At 42.1% G+C, this 20,207-nt stretch overlaps 1 protein-coding gene across 2 annotated transcripts in view; it reads left to right on the top strand.

Annotated features, from left to right (window-relative positions):
• ncanb (neurocan b) overlaps positions 1 to 20,207 on the top strand; it is a 103,558-nt gene that overhangs the window by 14,522 nt on the left and 68,829 nt on the right. For both annotated transcript variants that reach the window (XM_040127848.1, XM_040127850.1), the window contains exons 4-8: positions 1,430 to 1,604; positions 3,659 to 3,786; positions 7,113 to 7,406; positions 8,486 to 9,355; positions 14,204 to 15,403. In XM_040127848.1, the coding sequence (XP_039983782.1) occupies positions 1,430 to 1,604; positions 3,659 to 3,786; positions 7,113 to 7,406; positions 8,486 to 9,355; positions 14,204 to 15,403 (2,667 nt within the window). The remainder of the gene's footprint in view (positions 1 to 1,429; positions 1,605 to 3,658; positions 3,787 to 7,112; positions 7,407 to 8,485; positions 9,356 to 14,203; positions 15,404 to 20,207) is intronic.

A 20,207-nucleotide genomic window follows, 5' to 3' on the forward strand; every position in this document is an offset into this window, starting at 1 on the left:
GATTAGGTTTGCCTTAGGACACCTATAATGCTTATACTTTGGTTTTTGTACTTTATATATTTTAATACAGTGTAGTATACTAAAAAATAAGCAACAATGCCAAGGGACACTGATTGCTCAACAGTGGTACACTGAGGGCATCATACAGTCACAAATGCTGCCTTCTTGTTCTCCTCCCTGGAGACTCTGTGGGATGCAGCGGGTAAAAATAGTGTTATGAAGTACTGGGTCTTCAACCCTCCTATGCGATGCGACTGGGTTTCCCAAACTGAGAGGAAAGCCGTTTGTCTCTCTAGTGTTACATACTACCCAGCGATCTAGCATCTCTGTTTGGGCAAGATCCCACGTCCACAAAGGAGAAACGATGGAAACTGAGAAATTACGAGAAGAGAGAAGGAACAAAACTGAGACGATATTCTGCTCCACATTTCTATGAGAATAACTCCAAGATGACTGAATGGCTGGATGAACTGGTAGGGTTGTGTGAACTGTGTCTATGTACGGGAGTGTGCGCCACACAAACACGCAAGGCCCTGCATGCTTTCTGCACCCATAGCCTGGAGTCCTAATGCTCAAATTGCTACACGGACCTCCATCTCACAGGAATCTCTGTCATTCTCCCAGACAAAGCCAGCGAAGATAAAGGAGCTGTGTTAGTGGCCAGACGCCCACTGGCTTTTATGTCACTGGATGCTCCTCAGGGAAGCAGCACTGTGTGAACGGCAGGCAGGGGTGGGAAGTGAGGGAACATTAGATGGACACTTCTCAAGTTATTCCATTCCCATTTAAGTGGAATATATGCTCCTTTCACAGCTCAGGGAATTGTGTCGCCCTCTTTTCCCAGTTTTTAAAAAAAGAAATTTTTTCGCGCTACTTCCACTTTTTTTGACATTACTTGTTGGTATGCCTGTCTACTTCTCAGCCTCTCTTCCTGTCACTGTGGTTCAGTACATGCTTTCTTGAATACAGTGTATCTCCCTTTGTTTATGTCTGCCTTCTTTATCTTTTCATCATGAGCGCGGAGGCAGGCAGGAGTGCAACAGGATAACATTGTGTGTGTACTGTTAACGCAGTAAAATAAACATCACCACTGTCTCTCATTCACTGTATCCAAGGGCAACATCTCTCTTCTCCAATGAGAGGCCAACCGACCCTCTGATGCAAATTAGACATTTGCAGGTTGCTGAACCTGAATGCTGTTGTTTCCTCCTGCACCGATGAAACAATGTCAGTACAGGATGAGGATGTCTAGAGGGCTTTGTGTTTATGTGTCTGTGGGCGTGTACATGTTCATGTTTTAATGGCTCAAGGTTGCAGTTCATAAATATTTCTGTAACCCAAAGTTTGCAGGTCATAAATTCATGCAGTTAGTTTCTGGAGCATTCTCTCTACTTGTTATCACATACTATATTCTGTCTCTCTCCTCGAGGTGTGTTATTTCACTATCGGGCCCCTCATGATCGCTACGCCCTGTCCTTCACTGACGCCAAGCGGGTTTGTGTGGAGAACTCGGCAGTTATTGCAACACCAGGCCAGCTGCAGGCTACCTTCGCAGATGGCTATGACAACTGTGATGCTGGCTGGCTGTCCGACCAGACTGTACGGTGAGGCTTTCAGTTCTCCACATGCGCAGCAGGTGGTTCAAAAGCCAAAGTCAAAGTTTGTCTTGCTGTTGGAGTAACTTCTCCAGTCTTTGATACTGTCAGCATTACTACAGCCCTCATGATCGTAGTAAAAGGCATTATCAAGGATGATATTTCAACAAAGTAGTATGTATATCGAAGAAAAAGAAACAATGAAGAAGAAGATTAATTAGCCTGCTGGTTAGAGTTGGCAGAGTTATGTTATGAGTTAAAAACACTGTTATAAACACTTATTTGAATTTCAAATATGCAGTACTCACTAATGGAGAAAGTTTCTGTCATGCGTCATCCATTGAATAGAAATTCTTCATTTCTCAAATGCTGGAAGATGCTTTCTTGTACGTTGATGGCTGAAACAAGAACAATATTTGAAGTGCAGATGCAGAGTAGTCCTTTATCTATACAGATCAATTTCCCCATACATGACAACTTAATGCAAATGTCTCGGACTAAGCAGTAATTAGCAGTCTTGGACTGAAAGTATCAAGGTTTGCTGACAACTCATGTTCGTTGCATCGGGATTCTATTTAAAATCCCTATCAGACAGTTGATTCAGAGTAATATTTTTGATAATCTGCAACATGAACATTGGTACAAGAATAAATGCACTCTGCTACTAAAAATATGTCTAAAACCAGAAACCTTGATGACCTATGTAAAATGTGTAAGTATGGCAGTGTGAAAGTCAATCTGATCTTTTTGGAGTTTTTCTAAACACAAAATGTGTGCAAAATAATTGGACCTAATTGCTCATTTGCACATTAGAAACACAGTTAACCACATCAGTCCCCTCTGGTTTGTCTGTCAGGCTTCTGCTGCGTGCTTCAGCTTGCCACCTTCCATTAAGTCCAATTACCAGTCAGAGCTCAACTCAGTCTCTCAACAGTGTTCTCTATATCTACATTTTCATTTCAAATCACTATTGCTCCAGTAGCCAAGCAGACTGACTGTTGTCTTTTTCTGAAATGTTTTCCAAGCCTTCCCGCGGCATAGCTTCCTTCCCTATTTCTTTCTCTCCTTCCATCCTATGCTCCTGTTGTTTTCACTCGGGAACTATCTAATTGGTCCAGATCCAGAAGGCTCCGACTGCACATCAGCCAGAAGGAAAGTGTTCAATTAATACAGCGGAAAAAATACAGAGATCAGCCGTCACTCCATTAGCCACCAAGCAGAAAGAAAAAGGCTGAGGCCAGAGACACTACAGGACTTAGTTCTCTTGTAAAGCTCAGATGAAAACCGGTTCCTCTATAAGAAATACACTGTGGGGTTATGGTTATGTGCAAGCATGTGTTTCTTCTACATGTATATTTGTGTCTTTTTCCCCGTATGCCAAGCGTAATCTTTTAATTAGCCTCTTTAACTGTGCCCTGTTGCTGCTGGAATAATTGTCTGTAGGAGTAATTGTACAGTTGGAACCTGAATATAGATCGCTGTTTTCTCAGCCCCATAGGCATGCCAAGCCAATTCCTGCTTTTTTTCACAACTCCTTGACTTCCAACCTGTACTTCCCTCCCTCTCTTACTCTCTTTCTCTAAAGCTCTAGCATTATTGGTATTCTTACATTGCCAGAGCATTTAACACATTTCAAAACGATTTAAAGTAAAATGGTTGGGTAATTATTCTGTGAAACTCACACTGAGGGCAGAAAAATGAAAAGAAACAAGATACTGTATCTATTGAAGTGATTTGCAGTTGTTGTCCTGAGGTTGTTGTGACATGTATGTACCTCACTGTGGCCTTTGAGCTGGGGGGGGGGTATTTATGTGTTTATTTTATTTCTGGTGAATATATTTGGGTAATCGCCGAGAGAAGGATATGCTTAAAACCACTGTATTCAGGGGAGACGATAAAAGTGTAGTTCAGTTTTCATCTTACTTTGTATGCGAGTGAACACAGACTCATCCCCGGGGAGCTAAGTTTGTCTCTGGCTGCCTTTTTCAAGGCCAGGCTATATTAATCTCCCTCTCTCTTCTTCTCTCGATGTCTCTGTCACTGTCACTTGGCTTTCCCTACAGGTATCCCATCCAGTCGCCTCGGCCTGGTTGCTATGGCGACCGTGAGGACTCACCTGGAGTCCGTAACTACGGCAATAGGTCCCGCGATGAGCTGTTTGATGTTTACTGCTTTGCTAAGCAGCTTCAAGGTAGGAGTCAGGAGCTTTGACCCTAAATTTGGGTTTAGTCATGCATGGGCCCACTAATCCGTGGGTGTGCTGCGCACTAATGCTGTGACCAGGACTTAATATTCTGTAAGCACAGAAAAGAAGAGGGCAAGGGGGGAGAGGAAGGGGAGGAGAGCTCATGGAGGTGAGAGGAAGAGAAGGAGGCAATACTGAGTCCAGCTGTCATGTTACAACTTCCTGCAGGCAAGAGTTAAGTGGGTCAGTGTTGTCATCCTAAAACTTTACTTTTCGATTTGCAAAGCCACAGGCCGAGGTGGCAAAGACCTAGAGTCGGTGGACAAAATGTCAGACTTTGATTTCAAGTCATTAACTCATATTGGACTGTTCCTTGAACCCCTCCCCTGAGCAGCGATTGTCCAATCATAGCTTAGCAACCATAACTAGTCACAGCAGGCCTGTGACGCTTTTGATTTCTCCACATGCTGAAGCAGTGTGCATGGAGCTGTATTTTGAGCGATGCTCGATTTAAGGACGGTTGTGTCTTTTTCAGCCAAAAATACAACTGTAAGGAATGGATAAAACACCATTTTTTAACAGTGCGCTGTAATGAAAGCTTTAAACGTTATTTTATCTGGCCGAATAGCTTTCTACATATAGTCGTAACCTAACACAGCTTTATTTCCAAGGGCATAGCATAGAATATCTTATGACTTTCTACCTGGAACATCTAGCTTCAGTCTTTTAGCAAGATATCATGTACAGTATGTAGCCATCAGATACATATTTAAGGCCTTTTTACATGCTTCTCCTTTTAAAACAGGTCAACTGGAATTACTATCAAGTCAGAGATGGAGTTTTCAACCAACTCATGGAGTAAGCCTTAATTACCTAACTAACTACAAATGATAAAAACTGCTAGTGACAGTCGTAATTTCAGCCAGAAATAAGAAGCCTGCTTTTGTTTATTTCTGTGTGAAATCAAAAACCCATTTCTTCAATAAATTCCACGAATTTCGAGTGGTAAATCTGCCACCACTGTCATTGTAAACTGCATATGCACCGTGTCAAGAGGGAAAGCTTGACAGGCGTAACAACAATAATTAAGGGGGCGGGGTTAGCAGACAGTTAATTGAAAAGTGCCACTGTGAACAGCCAATATGAAAACCCTATCCACCACATCTAAATTACTTTGATGCTTTATGGGAGACTAGATTCAACCCACCTGCCAAGTAAAGAAAATGAAAATCTTTATGTACCTTCATCTAATCTATGTTTGTATGACTGGAGAATTTTGTTATTCAGGAATAGTTCACTTTTCTATTAATTATGGCAAACATTTTCTGGTTCCAGTTTCTCAAATGTGAGAATTTGCTGCTTTTACTTGTCTTTTATTATAGGAGATTGAACTCTTTGGGTTTCACACTGTTGGTGGTAACAAAAAAAAACCAATTTGAATGTGTCTACTTTGGCTCTGGGGAATGATATTTGGCATTTTTAACAATTTTGTGACATAAATATAGGCAAAATGATTTAGCTGAGAAGGTATGACTAAGAAAATCATTAGTTGAATCCTTAATTAAAGATTAGTTACACCAACAACTGGAGCCTGGCTTTTGATACTCCTACTGTAGGAGGAGTAGGAGTATCAAAATTAATAAAGCAGTCAACTGGTAGTCCTTTGCTAGTCACACATGACGTACTCTTCTCACTGAAACAACACAGCCTTGTCATTATGGCGGTGTACTTAAGCCATCAGTGCTTAAGCCCCACCTCCATCCCAACTTTTACCTGTAGACTCAAAATTGAAAACTGTTATAACCAATCTCCACTCCCTGCTGTGCTGATCTTAGTGTTTCTTCATGGGGACCAACGAGGCCAGAGCCTGGGTGCCAAATATCACCACTGCACATATTCTACATTCACATTATAATCAATCCTGCTAGGTCAACTGGCTGAAATTAGGTGTCTGTGATACCAGGCTTTAGATAGCAGGCTTTTTTAACAGCACAATCAGACACACCACAGGGGTTACTTTATCTGGGTCACTCGTTATGAGGGTGTACCACAACTGTCATTAAGCATAACAGTTGGAGAAGTTACTAGAGCTATTTATAGATGATACGAACACCCTGTATGTTACTGAGATGCTGAGCAGAGTAGATTGCATGACCACCTCTAGACTTTAACTATCATCTTAAAATATCTTTCAGTGAAATTAACAACTAGATTGAAACAAGCAGCAGGTAAATGTCTTGAATCAAACTAAAATTACTAGCTGATACATAGCTGGTGTTTTCTCTCTTACTCTGTAAAAACAAAAATTAGAAGCTTAATTAATAAACTCTGTTGTTCAATAAACAACTGTGTACTGTAACAGACCTTGGTTGAATTTAAATTTCTCTGTCTCTACATATTTTTCAGTGTGGTTTGGTTTACTGTGTCAGTAGTGTTTAGTTTAGTCAAATTCTGAAAAAATCTTTTCACAACCCTTCCAATAAATATTTGAGGCATCTTCCAGCATCTCATTCCTCCTCAAACCCATTCTGCTTCTTTCTCTTTTCATTTTTTTCGCATCTTCACCCCTCACCTTTCCTTTTTTTTAACTCTCCAGCATAAAGCTCCAGGATCCTCACATCACACGTGTTCTTCTGTTCTCCGCTCCTCATTTACACTGTCCACTCCTCGAGCTCATATTTTTTTCATTACACACGTGAGTCCCCAATGGATCATCTGATCGTATAATGTTTGTGCTGTGAAGACATAGTGCTCTTCTATAGCTCCCTCTGTCTCTTGCTAAAGACCTATTTTTACTATTACTATTTTATCCACATAACCCCTACCTTTCTTCAACTGCTCCTTTCTTCTTTTGCTTCAGTCGCTTCTGTACACTTCTGTGTCTTCTTCTTATATCCCTGTTTCCTTTATATAGTCTCTACTTTGAATTACTGATGTTTTTTTTATATTATTTTAGGCAAAAATAAAGTACAGTCTTAAGCATAACAAGTAAAACTCTTCTGTCATCCCTTTGCTTCAAGCCTCCACCTCTTATTGCTTTGACAAAGGATAAAGACAAGATGTCTAGCACTTATTGCCTTTTAAGTAAAAGAAAATGCTGACTCATCTGCACACACACAACAAAAAATAGATGTAGACTAAATTTACCAACTTTATTTTTATACAGCCAAAAGAACAGTAAAACCAACTCTAACAAAATCTACAATCATAAGCCAACTGAACAAGGATGATCTTAGTCTGCGGGCTAATATGCGTCCAGGCTATCAACCCTCCTCTGTAACACACTAAACTGAACTCCTCGTCTCACTTTTCCCTCCTCCTGCTCCTCCCAGGCGAGGTCTTCCACTCCACAGTACAAGAGAAGCTGAGCCTGGCCACAGCCTCCACCCACTGCCACTCCCTGGGAGCCCAGCTGGCTACCGTCGGGCAGCTCTACCTTGCCTGGCAGGCCGGTCTAGACCAGTGTGATCCTGGCTGGCTGGCGGATGGCAGTGTCCGCTACCCCATCAATGTCCCACGGAAGAACTGCGGTGGAGATGAGCCCGGGGTGCGGACCGTCTACAACAACCCCAACCGCACCGGCTTCCCCGACACCACAGCCCTGTTCGACGCCTACTGTTACCGAGGTACTGCGAGCACTGTGGTGATAAACTTGATGCAACATCAAATTGGTAATTGCCATGGCAATGACGGGGTTCTAGGGACTCACTTTCCATTCTGGTTTTTAATTAGCATGAGATGTTTATGTCACACATGACTAAGTTGTGAAGAGACTAAGTGACATTTGCATCACACCCTGGTGGATTTGAGTGCTTGTATGTTGTATGTAGTGAAGCCTGTGAGACGGAGAGAGAGAGAGAGCATGAATAAGTCTAATTGGGGTTTGCATTGACTGTGTCTGACCTTGTCCTTTTATCATGTGGAAGCTGAGACAGGAATAAGTTATTTTCATCTTCACATTGGATTTACTTTATACCACACTAGTCTGCCGACTGATATTGTGAATTTTATAATTTAGCAAACGTATGATTTTGTATGTCTAGAGCTTATTTTTGTTTGTCTGACTTGCACTGATTGTAGCAAACTACAGAATGATATTTGAAAATGATATTTCCACAGAGAGGGAAAAAAGAAAGAATGACATTTTCATCTTTCACAATGACAGCTTATAAAATTTTCATTGCAGTGAAACAACTGCATAACCTAGTCATTTCAGTAAACAAGCACAGCATGAGAGCAGAGCGGCAGTGTATCTGTCAAAACAAACAGCTGATAGATGAACCTCTTTGCACCAACAATGTCGTATGCACATTTATGTTATTATTCAAAACAAATTATGTCTGTCAGATAGCCAAAATTAGATAAAAATGGATATATGTTTATTTAATAATATAGATATGGTCCGTGTAAATAATGTTGTCAGTACAATCTCATTAATTTGACATGAACACAATATATGCATGTTTACTCATGTTTGGATATAGTAGTAGAAACGTTCAGAGCCACATGTGATAAAATTGTTAATCCAAAACTGTGGAGGATGCTCTGAATTGAATCTTGTTTCGATAGCAATAACAGGTTTACTGCAACAGGAGGAGAGAGGGGAAGTGAGGTCAAGTGCTGTGTTATTCAGCAGCAGATAAAGCGGGTCAGGTGAAAAGCAGCACAGTTGCTTTTGGTAAAATGTGGCTATTGTGTGTTGCAGCCCACCAGCCAGCAGGGGTCCAGGCTGCAGAGGCACAGGCTTTACACCAGACCATCAACCCAGCAGCACAGGCCCTTTCCTCAATCACTGAAGCCGAGCAGAGTTCCCTTTTTCCCAAGACTTCCACTTGGACTGGCATGGTCGACTTGGACAAAGCAGGAGTGCACTCCATTGCTGCAATCAACAACTCCTCTGAGATCTCTGAGGAGCACGTAGTCATCCACTTAAGGCCTGAGGAGGGCTGGAAAGAAGGGCTGGATGGCCCTAGAAGCAGCCAACTCAGCCAGGAGGAGACTGATGGCCCAAAAACCAGCAACACCCTGGGCCTTTCTGACCTTGAGAGCCTGGAGAGTCATGGAGGTTCTGCCCATGAGGAAGACGATGGCGGTTATTTTGTATCTGACACCCCAACATCGTCCTCCATAGCTTCTTCAACTCACCAGCCTCATACCAGTAACAGTGTGTTGGTCGACTTTGTGAACACTCTTATGAGACCCTTTAGGTACTGGACTGGAGGCGAGCAGGGTGAAGAGACAGAGAAGGGACCTTCAGCTCCGGAGGAAAACGCAAGAGAGAACCAGACCCAGATTGAAGCATCCAGCAGAAACCTGAGTATACCCAAAGCCAGCAGAAACAAGGGCAGCATGGACAATGCCATCATGGAGCACAGGAGTGGTAGTTTTTCCTTCAAGGCTCCCACCAGTGGACTACAGAGTCCAGTGGAAGGTCTATCTGAGCAGGAGAAAGAGGTGATGCCATTGATTAGATTAGTGCCTGCAGTCCAAAACACAGGGCAAAGCAACACCAGCACACAGTCATCAGAGCAAGCCTGGAGCACGTCTGCTGACAACCCTCTGTCCACTGTTAATGGTAAGAGCCCAAAATTGATCTTCTTTGTATTTAGGGTTTAAATTTAGGGCTTTTAACCTTTGAAACAAACAACTGTGAAATAGCAATAGAAACAAGGGTGAATTGAAACAGTCTCATTCCAAATGGAGGCGTGGTGCATTTAAATGTCGATGGTAAATATAGGATCTGTTTATGTCATGCTTTTTAAACAATCTCTGCCTCTCCATTCCACTCTCTCTTCTTCTCCCCAGAGTATGCTATAATAAATTCCTCCGCAGGGCAATTTGAAGTATCGCTGTAAATTTAATTAAACAGTAATTGCAAACAAACAAAAGGGCCATACCACATACAGTAATGCAAAATGTTGTAGTGAAGTGGAGACTGTTCTGCCTTAATTCTCATATGTATTGATAGAGTGCTTTGCTTACAGTACAGGTTGTCAGAAAGAGTAACAGTTAAACTTGAATTTTTAATTCACTGTGATACTATAAAAGGTTAGCTCACAGACCTGCATCACAAACAGGTACACAAATACACTTTATTTATAGGAGTCAAAGATAGACTGGTTTTAGCTGTGGAGAATAAATTAAACTGATGAGAAAAACAATGCAACTTGTCCAGAAATGGATGGAAGTTTAAGATCTCTGTGTTGAGACACAGAGAGAAATGCTCTGGGGGAGTGTGAGAAGGCCTGACAAATGCAAGGGTCCATTGTTATTCTCGATGTGTTAGTGTCTGTGTGTGCGTGCGTGTGTGTATGTGCTGCATGTGTGAGTGCTTTAGAACCTGGAGGACCTGTCAGACAGGTAACATCCACAGCAGAATGAATTACCCTTATGAATGGTGCGGTAGGATACCCCTGAGGTTAGAAAAGGTCACCAGGTCACCATTTTCAGCTCATGACTCCTTGAAAGCAACCTGGCACCAAACCCCCCAAATCACTTCCTCTACATTATAAAAAAAAAACGTAATATAACTTCAGGGGTAAAAGTAGATTAATGATTAGAGGAATGGCTCGTTACTGGAAGGATGCTGGACCAATAGCCACCGGAGCAAGGCACCCACAGTCATGCCAAATTACAACTCAGTAGAGAAATGCACCTCTGAGATAGAACACGAAAAGACAGTGTATCACACCCTTGGGTAGAAGAAGGCAGTTTCTCTTTTAATGGCCACCACAAATAACACATCCTTGGCATCAGCTAAAAGGGGAGGATACAATGTGCGACTAACACTCTCACAAAGACAGCCAGAAGAATGATTCAGTAAAGGAGCTAGGGTTTTTCCTAATATAAATACTCACTGTTGTGCTACCTGAAATCCAATGCCACCCCCCAAGGTATTAATGAAAATCCAAGCTTTAGTCGGTATGCATTATTCACAGCCATATCCAATTAATGTGGAGGTTGGGCTGCTCTGCAGTTCGCTCTCACCTCCATCTATGTCTCTGCCAATTAAGCCCCAGCTCTCTGAAGGTAGGCAGTAATGATCACTACAGCGAGGATGAGCAACACAAGAGGGGGAAGAGTAGACTGAGGAAGACGGAAGGAGGGGGAAGATGGATAAAGGGGGGTGAGGAGCGGTTGTTTCTTTCTTTAATGTGTCCATGATGGAAAGCTGCCCGACTGATGTCTCTTCTTAAGCTAGCATCAGTGAGCTGAATTAACTTTGTTATTACACACCGCAGGCTATCCCTTGAATCTCAACACTCCTTAGTAATTAATGGTGCTATGTTGCCTCTTTGATTGAGGGGGATGCAAAGCTATTTCCAAAACAGAGTAGAATTTATATTGAATATATTATATTGAATCAAATTATTTTGAAAATTGGAAAAGGGTCTGTGAATGCTGAGCAATAACTTAAATTATTTCCCTTGCAAATCAAAATATTTTGAAGATTTTATTGAACTAAGTATTACGCTCTCAAGCTCCTGCTAGGGTGATCTGCATCCAACAGAAGTACGTTGAATTTGAATAAGCTCCACATGCAAGTCCTGGGTGTCTTTCAAAGAAATACACGTCTACTTCACACCAGTCTTGTCAACCCCAGAGACTGAATTTATGTGATAATAGACAGTGGGGTCTGTCCGCTGACACTTAGTGTAGATGCTCCTGACATGATTCACATGGCCATGCAATAACTTTTCCTCAGTCTTTTTTTATTAGTTGCCATCTCTGCAGATGGGATGAGGTGGCATTGGTGCCACCTCTTTCTCTGTCTCTTTCCGTCTCTCTCATTGTCAGCCTCCACTCTCCCAATTTAATATCATGTCTGTCTGACCCAAGGGATTCTCTCAGCCTGCTTACTCCAGTAAAGTGGAGTCAACACAGCAGAACCACTCACAGTGGAAGCACACAATTACTGTCTGAATGGGGTTTATTATAAGTTTTTTTTTTTCTGGTTGTTTGTGGTTTTTCCACCAGGCCTTCTACCAAACAGGTTTACAGCAGCAGAGTTGAACTTTAACCGTGCTCTGAATAGTGCCATGAAGTCAGCCAAACCTATGCCTAATTGTCTCATTTTATTTATTACATGGGTCGTTACATTGATCATCAAACCAGATTAATGTGTTTAATTACTCTCACTTTCATCAGTTTGCATAGTAAAAGTATGTAATTAGCTATTTGGATTATTAATAGGACAATTAAGCTGGCGTACATGGCTCTTATGAAATGAACCTCAGGCTCATAAACCTCACTTAGGCGTACGGCAACAGCGGACCTTATGAATAATTTACATACATTTAATATTTTATGCATGGACATATTTGTATATGTTCTCCCTCTCATGGTAATTTGTTGTGCTGATTTGTGTTGCACCCCTCCCCGCTGTATTGCTGTAATTTTCAGACATGTTATCCGAACTGAGGACAGTTAAACTAAGCTGAGCAACAAGGACAGTAGCAACACTAGCTGGGACTCTCAGTAACATGACTGCACTGCTGCTCTAAAAAAACACACACACACCAGCCGTAAGTAACACATGCAGACAGAATGAATAATTAATGGTGTAAACAGAGTCTGGTTTAAAGCCGTAAGCTGATAAAGAACAGTGGACCACTTCATCTAAATAAACAGGTCTAGATGGAGCTTGTTGTGGAGCAAGTCATTTGCTTATCCTGTTGAAAGTGCTCCTGCGTTTTTCCACATGGCATCTCTTGCCACTGGCAAGTGTATTCCAGCAGGAGGTTGTTTTGGGTAAAAGAATCCACAGGGAAAGAGAAAACAGGGACAGAGAAGAGAAGTGTGAAATTACTTTGAATACATCCTTCTGTCCTTTTGGTGTGTGTCTGTGGCTGTGTGCCTATGGGCTTCCACAAGAAGTGGCCCTCATCTTTGTCTACAAACTCTCGCAACCTTAGTAGCAACACTGATCAGAACCACTGGGAAGGAAGCCCACAATATCCAATTTACAGTAGATGACAGTTAACAGCTACTTTCAGTTCACTACAAAAAAAAAAACTACCAAGAATGTTTAGCTTAACTCCCAGTTACATTTTAAAGTCTTTAAACTATCTTTCAATAGACGTCAAAAGGCTGAAAGTACATTAGACATAGAACAGTACAGGCTATTGAGATATTTATTGTATTAACACATAAAAAGCTGTGATGGAGCCATGTGGGCAAGATGAGGACGATATGACAACACATCATTAATTAGACTGTAACATGCCCCGGATGTAACTCAGATTCTGTGTTATTTAGTGAGCGGTTGCAAGAATGAGCCGTAGCAAGAAGTTGCAGTTGTTTTTTGGAGGTTATCAGGATCAAGACAGCCAAGGAGTAAGAGCTGCCTGAGAAGACAACTTTGAGGGAAATAAAGTGCCACGGGAAACAAACATATTTGAAAGTTGAAATGTTGAGGCCAAGAACTGTTTTTGTTTTATCTGGGCTCATATCATTGGTTCTGAATAGGATTCTTCTATGTAAAAACAAGATAAGTGATTAAAAAACAATTCATTCTTTAAATTCTTTTGAGGAAAAGAAGGGATCAGATGTTGGTCTTGTCACTGTAAACCATACAGTGGCAAGACCCACATGTGGACCAGGATTAGAGGCCCTGAAAACATAATTTAACTTAATACAATGTGCAACAGACTCTTACATGACCATTTTGTGAAAGGTAGAACAATTTTGGTCATTTCAAGTGGTTTCTGTACTTGTGTTTTTGTCTATGCTCTAATCACTGTTTTGAAGTGGCGGACTCAGTTGGATCAGAATCTGATGCCAGTATTGTGGTTGTTGACTAATGTTGCCAGGCAACTGTCAATCAAATATGATCAAATCACACCCACACAGTCCTGATGAAGCAGATTAGCTGAGTTTTTGGGTGTTAAATTCTTTAAAAAATAATACCTTAGTGTGTCTTTTTACAAACTTTGACTTTGATTGTTGCTAATTTAGTCATGAATATGTAGTGTTATAGAGAAAAGAGTGATATATTCTGTGTCCATGACCAGTGGGGCCACAATCCCAAAGGATGTGGACTAAATTTCTTCACACTGTCCACAAAGTGATTAATTTTAGTATCCCAAACAGAAACTGTTTTGCTGTATGCATAGAAAAAAAGAGCATTCAAAGTCAAAAGAAATCACCGACATAGTCCACACATGACCAGAACCCATACCGGTGAATTCACACTATGCCATAATCACATAGCTAAATGCAGGAGACTCTAGTCCATGATGAAGAGGCAGTTTCATGTTTCCATTATAATTTTGAAACTGTACTCCCTATAAGAGTCATTGGACTCATATAAGCCAGGCTTGAGTTTTTAATTGCTTATTCCACATCCATAAAATTTAACCACCCCCTTCCCTGATAATGGAATCATACTAATTAGTTTCTTCTGTCTCTTTGTTCCCTGTAGAATTCACTCCATCAAGTCCCAATGAGAGATCCCGTCCCAGAGAACATGTCAACATATCCAGTCCCCTGGGTCCCAGAGGTGGCCCAGCCTATGCTCCCACACCCAGCAGCCAGTTCCGGTGGGCCATCAAGTCCATGCGAGGCTCTAAACTAGGCCCCCCTGGACACGTGGCCTATGTGGGTAAACGTCCCACCTGGGAGCCCATGGAAGCCAAAGCAGGGCCCCTCGAGGTGATGACCCTTCCAACTTCCCTCCGGCAGGACAACCTAGAAAATTATTCAGGCGAGGGCAAGGACCAGGACAGAGAAGACGCTACCACTCCATCAGGTGCTAGAACTGCGTTGGAGGAGGAGAGGGAGATAGAGGGGAGTGGAGAGGGCAGCAACTTTCCTGATGGGTTTGGAATGAAAGTCAACAACTTGGAGAGCAGTGGTGTCAAACCGAGTCCTGAAACAGAGTCTTCACTCAGCCAGAGTGAGCTTGTGACTGTGGCTGAGCACACTACTCTGTCCCAGTGGCAGCTCGTGGAACAGCCCACCACCCCACCTCAGGGCTCCCAGGAGCCTGACACAACAGAGGAGGCCAGGGGGGAGATCCTCTACATTCACCGCCCTACTGACAACCTCTCTTCTGCTTCTTCACACAGAGGAGAGGGTAGCTCAAATTCAGGATTTACTCCTGTTTTAAGGAAGCACAGCAAAGGCACAAGAAGAGAGGAGGTGGTGAGTTTCACACCCGAAGCCTTGATGGAGGTGCTGACAACCTCTGAGGTGACCACACCAGAGCTTCTGACGACCAGAGACACACAGAGGACAGATCCTACCACCACAGCAACCAACACAGAAAAATCCTCCCACAGCCCCTCCACAGAGGAGCCATCTGTGTCTGTTCCATGGGTTCAGGAGGAAAAGGAGAAAACAACAAGTCCACCCAACCTGCAGAAGGATCAAGCTACTCCAGCACCCAGTGTGGGATCTCAAACGACTACGGGAGTCATTCAGTTTACCACCCTTGCATCCGACTCTAAAGTTGGCACCACAGAAATGGAATCCAGGTCTGTAGGAAGTCGTTGGACACCTGTCAAAGGCTTAAGCCAAAAAACAGAGGAACACAAAGCCAAGGAGATGATTGACAACAAAGACACAAACAACCCTTTTGGCATTCTCGCACCCAACTGGGCCTTTGGTCTCATCCCATCAGGTATGTAAGCTCGGTGTTCCCGATGAAGGAACCTCATTGTCATTATTATCTTCACGATTATGAGTGATTATCTAATCAGCAGCGATTTATTTAATTATGCATACAGTTCAGTGAGAGCCAGAAACATCATTCATGTCATCGCCATCCTGAGGTACAGTACGGTACAGTAACAGCAGTATGTTAACACTGCTGCATGCCCTCCACCTGAGATCACAGCCCCTTCTCACATACTCAAATATATATACACCTCTATTTCCTTACTCTGTCTCTCTTGTTTTTTCATTCTACATCTCCCCTCTCTCTCTGTGTCTCTGACATACATCATGCATTCTTAATTCAGCCTTGTTCTTTCTCTTTGCCTTCACATCCTCTTTCTCTCCCCATCCCTTCCTCCCACGTTGTTGTAGAGACAGCTCCACACAGCGAGGCAGTGCACTGAGGTGAGACCAACTAGGTCTTAGTGAAGTAATTAGCGGGTCAGAGTGAGTGCAATTAGGTGAACTGGGGAGAGGCAGAGACCCTAGTCCCCAACAAATCAATGTAGACACAAACTACAAGATGGGACTCGTAATTGACTGCGGCCTCTACTCCTTTCTCATTTTGTAGTATGTTCATGTTCACTCGCGATCGTCTTAAATTCCGTCTCCTGCACTCAATCCCCTGAACTTGCTTTTAATAATATCGGTGTCCGTGCTGTTTGTCTCAGCATTGATTTCTTTTGATAGTTAATGGAATGGGCTTGTGTGGCAGAAAATCATAAAGTAAATTAACATAACAAAAGTTGTAATCCTAAAGCCACTCGTCTCTTCCTCATCTAAATTTGTAATCTTAAAAACCAAAATGTGTTTACTTAATGTTTAATGTGTCTGTCTAGGAGGGCTGCAATATTTATTATGTGGTTTTGCTTATCTAATGCCACTCATTCATCCTCAGCTCAGTGTGTCTGGTAATTTGTGGGTTTTGAAAATACATTTGCGAAATTATGACTCAGATCATTAGTCATCCTGCTCAGTAAAGTGGATTTCTAAAACTTTTCTTTATAAGTCATCATATGAAAAGGTCACAGCTGGTGGAGATTCAGTACATGAAGCCTTTCATGCCACTAATAATCGTGATAACAACCTATTTAGAGTACATTGCCAAATGTTAACGCCTCAGTCAGAGGAAACATTCAGACACTCACTTAATTCTCTCAAAAGAAGTGGCAAAAACCCTTTGTAATACATTTTACATGTTAATATTTGTCATGTACTGTAAAATTCCTTCCAGTTACTATGTTTTTGAATATCCATACTCTTTTTTACCTGCTTGCCCACTGACCATTTTCCAAATAGTGTTTCTTTCTCAGAGGAACCATCTTGAAGTCAAGTGATGTTTTCTAGTTTACAGGGGATTGTGAAGTGGGGAATTTCCCTCCCTCCATAAACTGTGGTTTCAATAGAAAGCACAGTAGCAGACCAATAACAATGAGGCTCAATGGCTCAACACGGGTCCATCTTGATTGCTTGAGGTGTTGTGTTCAGTATATTTCACATTTTATGAATGCTTGCTGTGATGCTTGCATGACAATGAACCCTCGCCCAATTATTTAATTTAGTGAATGTGTAAATACTTGAGATTGAGTTCTTTCAGAAAACATACATTTTGGGTTATGTCATTGCAGCTCAAGTTTCTTTCTTTCTTCAGATGAAGTGGTAGTCTCCATACTCACCGTGTCATCCTGCTGCTTATTATAAAAGAAAAGAATAAAGAAAATATAAAGACAACAGTCAGTACAAGAGTACTTTTTTGTCTTTATCTGTATTTCTGATCCGGTGACATTTGAATGGAGTGAGTGGGCCCTGCTCTCATTGAGTGATTAGAAGGATGAGACCCGTCCCCCTGTGTGACCTTTTGTAGTTGTCAGAGAAAATTACAACAATGGATCTCTGCCCATTACAGCAGAAAGATGGAGACAGAGAGGAGGGAAAGAGCAGGAGGATGGACAGGGGAGGAAGAATAAGGGGGGAGGAAGAGAGCGATGAGAGTGTCCTCCACATTGCTGTGGGTAGGAGTACATAAAACTCCTTAATCAATGATCAGAGACTACACTAACAGTCCCATGGGCCTACACAGAGTATATTTGTCCCTTCTGATCTTTTTTCCCTTCTATTCTTTCTTTCTTCATATTCATGTACTTCCTTCGTATCTTCGTGCTTTGTGTGTTATCGAAATGGTCTCAGCCCCCCCACATCCTGTTTGGCCATATATCAGAGTGATAAGACACTGGTATATAATGCCACATCAAGCTTTTCCAATTCCCCATCGCTCTGTCCTCCAGCTAAACCCACACAGATGGGTCGACAAACGCGTACATAAAAAAAAAAAAAAAACGAATATATGTCATGAAACACCAGCATGCCAGTCTCGCTCAGGAGTAAACCTTGATAATCCATCCCACATGTTGCATCATCACATACAACCACATGAACACACACACACACACACACACACACACACACACACACACACACACACACACACACACACACACACACACACACACAGAATATGTCTTAATCCTCCACTATGAATACTGTGAGAAAGTAAACACATTTATTTATTTTTTAATTACTCATATCTTCATTTCCATATTGTATAATCCTAAAGAGAGTATTAATGGAAGTTTGTAACACTTTAAAAAAGCTACAAAAGTCGTTTCCAGTCCAGTGAATCCCAACAAGCGTGAAAATTTAGGGTTAAGAGCACTGGCATGCAGCCATTTCGAGTGACGAAGCAAGGCGGGTGGATACAGTAACGTCGGCTGTCTGTCCAGCCTTTAAATTACAAATGCCAGTCTGATACTCTGGCAAACAGGGTAAAGGATACCTCTGAGTTATAGCCATCTTGACTAAAGCCTTGTCCTGGGCTCAAGATGGATCAGACCTCTGGTAACATCAATAACACAGCAGCCAGCCCTCAACCAAATTAGAGTGTTAAATTTGGAGGAGATGAGCTGTGTGTGTGTGTGTGTGTGTGTGTGTGTGTGTGTGTGTGTGTGTGTGTGTGTGTGTGTGTGTGTGTGTGTGTGTGTGTGTGTGTGTGTGTGTGTGTGTTTGGGGGATAGAGGGTGAAAAAAGAAGATGAATGGAGACAGGGACAGGCTGGGGTGGCATATTATCAGTATGGGTCTGTGGATAGATGTTCAGTTTGTCTGTTGGCTGTTGGAGTCCTTGGATAAGCTGTCTGGAGCAGTGAGAGGGCACAGTCTGAATGCTGCATATAGAAGTCTATTGATTTTCCTGCCTCTCCCTCCCTGTGTCTCCTATCTTTTTCTCTCTATCCTTCTTTCTCTCTCTCCTCTGTCTTTGCCTTACTAGTTTTTTTTCCCCTCTCCCTCACTCCCCGTCTCCGCGACTTTGTCTTTTATTACTCCTCTGGTCATTGTTATGAGTCTCCCTGGTATAATGTTTTGATAGCCTCTTGAACTCCAATGTGGTACAACACAAGGCAGTCAATTGCCGCCTAACCGTATCTGTCCCCTGTATGATCCTAAGCCTCAGCAGGATCCTTGTCACTGCCTTTTAAAAAAGAGTCACCACCCTTTAAATCCATCCACTGTCACCCTCCTATCAGCTTCTCGTCTCCAAGTTTCTCTTCTTATTTCTTTTCATGGTGTTATTCCACCATTTTTCCATATCAAACACTGCTGCTGAATCTAATCCTGTTCTGTTGGCTGCTGCTTATTAAATGAATGGGATTTGTTAAAGAAAAGCCTTGAGGGAAACTGGGCTCCATCGTGGTGTGGGTTGAAACGGCATTACACACCGCTCTTTGCTGACTTAGCATAGTCTTTGTATCCTGTTAACCAGGGGAATAACGAAGTAACCACAGTGTTGAAAATGAGCTTAAGTAGACTGTGTTGAGAAATCACACTGAGCCTTTTGTGTAAATCACTGACTGCTGATAAATATGACGATGCAAAGCAGCTCAAAATCCACTGAGTTTGCTTTAAGTCCCTAATGTCAAACTCTCTGTAAACACCTATCTACTGTATATTCTCGGATAAAATGGCGGGGTCCTGTTTCTCCCTACGTGATGCCAGCAGCTTCAGATTAGCCACTATGTCAGGATCTCAGGTGCCAGGTAAACAGTATACTGTGGCTAATAATGCTAATCTGAAATTGAAATATCACATCAGGGACCTGCGCCTGGATCAACAAACTGTGTGGGTACGGTACCACTTGAAAAGGTGGTCTAAAGTACGCCCGACCACAGACAGACATTATCAATGAAAAAAAAATTCTTCTCACAGCAAATTTCAGCCCCTCAAGAAGTCTTGTTTACACATGTGTGTAAGCACAGCAGCTCATACACGTTTCTCACTGGACCAAGTCAAGTGCTGAGCCTGGAAAAGGTCATTGAACATTACAGCGAGCACTGATATGAAAGGCAAATATTTGCTGTTTTGCAAAGTGCAGTATTTTAAACTGTTAAATTAAAAGACACAGTAATAAAATTAAATTAATTGAGGGATTTTTATCTGTACAACAAGCTCAAGAAAAATTTCAGTTTACAGAGTGTTCACTGACATTTTGAGGATTGGAAAGTGTTGATTTACAAATGTGTAAGTCAATGAAACAAACAGCAATGTTTGTAAAGCTAATACCCCATCCAAATTTGAGTTTAATATTCTTCGGTGAGCCTGAAGAAACGCTGTCTTAAACCGGCATTTTTATGACATCATAAAAGTTCTTTATTATCTTTGCTGCCACAAGAAAAACCTGGTTATTATTCAGCCTCTAGGAGCCCCATCACAGGCAGC

This window comes from Xiphias gladius, chromosome 6, assembly GCF_016859285.1.
Source record: "Xiphias gladius isolate SHS-SW01 ecotype Sanya breed wild chromosome 6, ASM1685928v1, whole genome shotgun sequence".
Classification (NCBI taxonomy): domain Eukaryota; kingdom Metazoa; phylum Chordata; class Actinopteri; order Istiophoriformes; family Xiphiidae; genus Xiphias; species Xiphias gladius.